The 7,500-nt window shown below is 39.4% G+C and overlaps 1 protein-coding gene across 2 annotated transcripts in view; it reads right to left on the bottom strand.

Moving 5' to 3' along the window:
• Positions 1–7,500, bottom strand: part of LOC135198171 (transforming growth factor-beta receptor-associated protein 1-like) — a gene marked incomplete in the record, with an annotated part of 193,866 nt that overhangs the window by 115,582 nt on the left and 70,784 nt on the right. For both annotated transcript variants that reach the window (XR_010310740.1, XM_064225691.1), the window contains 1 exon segment: positions 6,586–6,746. Coding sequence is in view for 1 of the 2 variants with exons in the window: in XM_064225691.1 (XP_064081761.1) it covers positions 6,586–6,746 (161 nt within the window).

Below are 7,500 nucleotides of genomic sequence, written 5' to 3'. Positions count from 1 at the left end.
CTCCCTCTTTCCCTTGCTCGATATATATATATTTATATTTTCTTTCATCTTTTCATTAATAATAATTTTTTTGTAAAATTTGTGTAAAAATTCATGATATTAAATTGTATATGCTCCCGTGTTTTTTCAAAATGTACTGTTTTCTGGAAGAATCACTTTTTTACTGTGTGTATCCTTCAAGGTGTGGCTACCCTCAGGCGACTCCTCCTTTCTGTAGAGTGAAAATCACCCTTAATGCTAATCTTGTAGTGTCAGTTTGTATATTAAACCTTCTTTTGACTATGTTGTTCTCTGTAAAATCAGTTTGCCTCAGTAAAGGGTCCGAACAGGACCGAAAGTACTTGGCTATCGCTTTTTCATTTTTTCCTTTGTGGCAAAAAACCTTTATATATATATATATATATATATATAATATATATATATATATATATATTATATATATATATATATATATATATTTATATATATATGTGTGTGTGTGTGTGTGTGTGTGTGTATGTGTGTGTATATGTATATGTGTATATATATATACAGGCAGTCCCCGGCTTACGACAGGGGTTCCGTTCTTGAGACGTGTCGTAAGCCGGAAAATTGTCAAAATTCCTAAAAACACCTTACTTTTAATGCTTTAGATGTATTAGAAACTATGTAAACTGCATTTTTAATACATTGTTCATAAAAAAACCCTTTAAATCATATTTCTTCTGCCAAATCGGCAGCATAAGCGTAGTAACCCTGGAATGTGTCGTAAACCTGGGAACTGATTTCTAATTAATATAATTGAAAAGCATTGTAACCTCGGAACGTTGTAAGCCGGGGACTGCCTGTAATGTACGGGACTCTTGGGTTTGAACCCGGAAACAAATTCCCAGGGTTCAAGGGCTCCACCACCACGTCAAGGTGGTCCCAATACGAGGGGGACTTTTGCCCTTACACTTTAATTTTCTGAAAATGAAAGTGCGAGGGTTAATTATCCCTCTTACGCCGATTGGATGTATTATACGTTGAGATAAATTGTCTGTCGGGTGACGATTGGACGTATCGTACGTCGACATAGAAAAGTATTTTTAAAAATTCGCGGAAAAATACTTATAGGCCTACCAGCCGAAAACTTTTGAATCACGCGCCTTGGGGGATGCTGGGAGTTCACGGATGAAGGTGTTGTTTTGTTTAGAAGCGTGACCCAAGTGCGCATGCGCGAAATCCCTCCTCCTCACATCAGCCAGCATCAGCGACATGTCGTCCGAGAGCGATCTTTTGCCGCAATCATGTTTTGCCAAACTTGTGCGAGAGTTTGAATATTTGTGGTGGTACAGGACGTTCATAGAGATGTCTCAACGATGTAAGGAATGCGAAAGGCGTGTTTTACCCGTCGGAAGGGATCGTGTGAGACGTATTTTGGACTTGGATGCTGGTGAGGGACCCAGCACCCAAGATGACCTCGCGCCTCAACGCCGTTCTGTGCAGCCACGTGTAAATGAAAGTGCTCTAGGATCACAACGTGTGTCTCATGTGCCTTTTCGTAACCCCTAGGAAGCTATCAGGGTGTCCTTAGGGGAATTTTGGAGGTCATTTGGGAGGCCTCCCCAACCAAGGGACATTGATGCATACTTATCGGAGCTCACTCACACACAGGAGTATGTCGCAAGTCCTCATTTTGATGTGTTGGGTACATCTAGTGATGAGGACATCAACTCCCGATGTCAGTGGATGAGAATATTTGCCCCCAATGTCCGTTCAAGCTCACATCCCCGAAAGTGAGCTCGAATTTTAGTGGTTTTTATTTTAGTGCCTATGAGGGGGGGTGGGGGAATCTGAGGAGGGGGAGGATGAGGATATAGGGTCTAGTTTTATCGCCAATGACAATACAGAAAGCGAGGGCCTAAGTGAGGGAGATGGGCCAGTGGGGGGGTTTTGTGTGCGAAATCGTGCTCGTGCGCGTGTCGCCGTACCTGTTCCTCTCACTGCTCTGGGGTTCATTCAGCTGTTCCTTACGCAGGAATTACTGGAGTACCTGGTAGCAGAGACGGCAGACTACGCTCAGTACTGCCGTGATGAACTTCGCACGACATTGTCGTATCGCTGGCGGGGCGGCAACCTCACCGACATGGCGCATTTCGTGGGGCTCCACATTTATTTTGGATTGATGCCTGCTGCCAACGTCAGGCAATGGAGGCGGAATTTTTTTTTAAGTATGCCCAATGTGCCCGGCATTATGCCCCGTGATACTTTCCTGGCGTTGGACAGGTATTTCAACGCCTTCAACCAAAGGGCCATACCCCGAAATAACTCCGATCGCCTCATCTTAGTCCACCCAGTGTTGGAATACATTCGTGAACGGTACAAAATTCTCGTGGTTCCTGAAAAGAACCTTTCTTTGGATGAGGGGATGATGCCTTACAAAGGCCGTCTAAGCATGAAAGTGTATAACCCCAAGAAGCCGAAGAAATATGGAGTGAAATTTTTTTTTATTACCGAGTCCAACACTGGATATGTCGTGGACTTCTTTAGTGTATTCTGGGGTTATTCTGGGGTCTTCTCCACGATGCATGACACTGTTTTCAGGCTTGTGGACCGTTTCCGTAACCAGGGATACCACCTGTTTATAGATAATTATTATACTAACTCGGTATCCCTGGCCCAGGAACTGTATGAAGCAGGTATTCACGTCAGTGGTACCCTCCGGTTGGTGCGTGGGACCCCAAATGTCCTCAAGAGGTTCGCTAGCCATCCTTAACATTTAGCAAGAGGAGAGACACAGTGGCGGCGGAAGGGAGATGTCTTCGTCATCTGTTGGAAGGGGGTCCGACTCGTCCCCATGATTATGATGAGTCATGAACCCATCCAAGAGAAGGTCGTACAGTGGAAGGAGACACTTTGACAGGGCCGAATTGTGTGTGAGGAGTTTCGTGCTGACCGGCCTAACGTCATTGGGCACTACAATAGGCACATGGGAGGAGTTGATCTCTTTGATCAACTCATCCAGTACTATCCCTTCACCAGGAGAACCAGGAGGTGGACCCAGAAGCTCCTCAAATACATTCTTCAGTTGGCCCTCCAAAATGCCTACATACTGTATTGTGGGTACTACAGTCACGGTCTCCGGAGGTTGACCCACTTACAGTTCCTCGAGGCAGCCGGGAATGCCCTCATCCACTTTAATCCCGATGAGTGGCCTTCCATGACTGCCCCCCTGCCCCGAGCTGCAGAACTGCCCCTAGAGGAAAGGGCAGAACTTAGGAGGGCCAACTTCGGTTGTCCTGCTGCTGCTGCCGCCGCCGCCACCGCCCCTGCTGACAATGCCCCTGCTGCCGGCCCCGCCCGCATCACTTCTCGTCGGATAGTGGACCCTGTGTGTCGGCTGCTGCCAGGGGATCACACACTGGAGCTCCTAGAAGGGCGCAGGCAGAAATGGTGCCAGGTGTGCCATATGAATGGCAGAAGGAGAGACACCCGGTTTTTCTGTCGCACCTGCAAAATAGCTCTTTGCAGGTTTGGGGAGTGTGACCGTAAGTTCCACAATGCGGTCTTCTATTGGCGTGTGCCTGGTCAATCAACAGCGGAGGGTGCACGGGACTGCGTGTCCCATCAGCAGTAAAGGCGCACGTCTCCCTCCTCAACCTGTACCTAATTCATGTTCGAGAGGAAAAAAATGCAAGACCTCTTACAATGGGGAGGGGGGGGAAGGAGAAAACAAGAATATTACAAAAGAGTCAGGATTACGAGTGAGTATTCTGCATTTATTTTATATTTATTTTTATATTTATTACAAGTTTTTATATATCCGTATCTACTGATGCATGATATATGTTATTTCATTTTATGCAAAAAGAAAAGTTTCACCTGCATTCCTTTTATTTATGTATTTGTACCAGAATCAAAAAATGTAATAAATAAATATTTATATACATATACACACACACACACACACACACACACACACACATATATATATATATATATATATATATCTAATATATATATATATATATATATATATATATATATATTATGTGTGTGTATATATATATATATATATATATATATATATATATATATATATATATATATATATATATATATATATATATATATATATATATATCTATATATATATATATATATATATATATATATATATATGAATAACTTGATCACGAAGTATATAAAACGTGATGATATGTATAAATAAAGGTTTTTTGCCACGAAGGAAAAAAGTGAAAAAGCGAGATAGCCAAGTACTTTCGGTCCTGTTTTTTCTATTTATCGTGATTTATATGCAAATATTTCAAAAATGAGAAAAGCTACAACCTTCAATTATTTTTAGTTGTATTCTAACTAAAATTGCGCACATTTTCATATATAAAACTTTATGTAACGGCTAATTTAAAATGGTGCAAACATGGTGCAAACATTACCACAATCGCACGTATGATTTTTTCGGAGGAGTTACCGCGCAGACGTAAAGAAAATATTATTTTTTTCTTATAAATTCACCATTAAAATCGAAATATTGTGATAGAGACTTTCTTAATTTGTTGACAAAATGAAGGTAAATGCTTGAAATATTACTAGAATATAAGCGTTTTAGCTTACAATTGCGTTTTTCTACCATTTCGGTAGAGTCAAAGTTGACGAGAAGTTGAAATTTTGGCAATTATCGTTATTAATATGAAAATATCTCAAAACTGATAAAAGCTACAACCATGGGTTGTTTTTAGTTGTATTGTGCATGAAATTGTGCACATTTCCATATATAAAACTTTATGTAACAGCTAATTTAAAATGGTGCAAACATTACCACAATCGCAGTATGATTTTTTCGGAAGAGTTACGGCGCGGACATAAGGAAAAAGTTTTTTCATAAATTCACCATAAATCCAAATATTGTGCTAGAGACTTCCAATTAGTTGCAAAATTAAGGTAAATGATTGAATATTACTAAAAATTAAGAGTTTTAGCTTACAATTGCGTTTTTCGACCATTTCGGTAGAGTGAAAGCTGACCGAAGGTTGAAATTTTGGCAATTATTGTTATTTATATGAAAATATCTCAAAACTGATAAAAGCTACAATAATGAGTATTTTATTGTTGTATTCTACATAAAAATGTGCACATTTTCATATGTAATACTTCATGTAACGGCTAATTTACAATGGTACAAAAATTATGTCAAAGTGACAAAATAATTTCCGAGATGTGTCACATATACTTTTTAGTGCGGCAAGAAAGAAATTCGCGCTTGCGCGCCTGCGTACCGATTGTCCCCCAAGGCGCGTGATTCAAAAGTTTTAGGCTGGTAGGCCTATAAGTATTTTTCCGCAAATTTAAAAAAAAAACTTTTGTAAGTCGACGTAAACTACGTCCAGTCGGCACACGGGAGACAAAAAATGTCGACGTAAAATACGTCCAGTCGGCGTAAGAGGGTTAACAACTGAAATGTAAAATACACACATACCAAGTATTGTACTGACAATATAATTCACTGGCTAATGATAAACAGTGATAAGAGAAATGTAACTGTTTATATAAATGGCAATATTGACCCTTAATGGATAGACTGATCCTCGGGAGTAGTAATAACAGGTTTGGGGTGGTGGACGGATTGATCCTGTACATAAACAATATTACGCGCCATCGATTTGGTAAGAATCGGGCGGGAAAGAGGTGCCAATACTTTTGTAGCCCATAAATTCACTTATGGCAACTTTTACACTGACTACGATCACGAATGTGAGCACCTCAGGACTTCAGTAGTGCTTGTGACTTGAAAGGAGGATGTTCTGCATCTCTCTCTCACATGATGTCTTTTTGTAAATTTACTCATAAATATACGTACCAAGGGGTTGCTGTTGTTTTTTGTTCTTTTTTTTTTTACAATAGTATGTCAGTTGTAAATGTAATCTTACAAATAAATTCCAAAGAAATATTAGAAAAAACATGTAAAGGTAAAAAAAAGTTACTGAATCTTCATTTTCGGTAAATTTACATAAATATTTTTCAACTGATATACTAATTATTTGTTACTGCTTTTATTTCTTATCTGTTTTGATATTGTGTGAGCATTAATTACAATTTTACAAAATAAATTTATTTATTATAAAAACCATATAAGTTGGTTAAATTTTATGATTGTCTTGTAAAAGAGGCCCCACAAGGAGTTATAAATAATCATTTTCAACTTCTCGTGGAAGGTAGGGAAAATTTTTTAATTTTTTTTTTTTACGATGTACATTTGCAAATCTTCCTCTTTCCATTGATGTGTTTTTTTTCATAGATTGGCCTAACTCAAAGTTTACCTGCCCTGATGAGCTGCATATCAATATATTTACCCATCCAGTAAGGGCTAATAACACATCCCTAACAACATTGTGACTCTATCACTGGTCAATATTAATAGTGTTTGTATGTTTCCTCTCAATGTGGCAACCAGTCCATTCAAGGTATTACAATTTGTATTCATGAAAGAAAACACAACAAATAATTCTACTAGATATAAATACTACTGACTGACATGCTCACTTCCTTTAGTAGAGAAGCCTGTATCAGTATATCAATGAAATGATATTTACTAGAATGACATACCTATATATACGGATGAACTGACTGGATATGGTGAGTATATATGGATGGTAATACGAAACAGCTGATACCCCTTCTGTCCACTGAATTGGAGGTCTTTCAGATATGCCAGCTGCAGTAACAAACATACCAAGGTTACCAGGACCAGCAAGCAGAAATTCTTCCTGAAAAACACAGATCAAAAATAAAAAATGTAAAATTCAACTGTGTACATACTTTCAATTAGTTACTATGAGGAAATCGGTGAGGAAATCTTGTTCAAACAAATCATATCAAGCCTAAAATTCCAAAATGCATCAGTGGAGAAAGCAGATGACAGTCACATATAGAAATCCTCTCTCCCACTAGTTCATGCTCTATCCACACCTATTATTTATTATTCTTTATTGGCAAAACATTACATATGTTGTAATACAATATTTATATTTGGTTTGCACAAAACAGTGGTTTCTGGGCTCAGCTCGTGTCGCTTGCGCGAAATATCCTTTAATCTATTATTTCTAGGGTAAATGTACTAACACATACCAGAGAATAAATAAAATAAAGAAAAAGGTCAGTATGACTGACTCGCTCACCCTCTAGGAGGGTGTCGGTATGAACACTAGGCGAGTGAGACCACTACCACGAGCCAAATGCCAATAGAAATCTCCCACTACAAAACCCTCCAAGAGGGGAGCCGTCCCACAGAGGGAGCAGCTCGTACTACTACTACACCATCCCATGCTTGCGACTGCTGCGCCTCTAGTGGCCATCCTTTTTCGTTAGCTCGCACGATCACAAGTGCTATTTTTCTCTCTGTGTATTTTGTGCCCTTTCTTCGGATTTTTCGATAATGGAGCGTGCAGCTATTGCAGCAGCTAAGTTAAGTACTCAGTATTTACGGTTAGCGAGTTTTTTCCGTCCCCGAGACGGTATTTG

Source organism: Macrobrachium nipponense, chromosome 21 (genome assembly GCF_015104395.2).
Source record: "Macrobrachium nipponense isolate FS-2020 chromosome 21, ASM1510439v2, whole genome shotgun sequence".
In the NCBI taxonomy this organism is placed as follows: Eukaryota; Metazoa; Arthropoda; class Malacostraca; order Decapoda; family Palaemonidae; genus Macrobrachium; species Macrobrachium nipponense.
The sequence above is the reverse complement of the archived record's forward strand: the minus strand, read 5'-3'. Positions and strand labels throughout refer to the sequence as shown.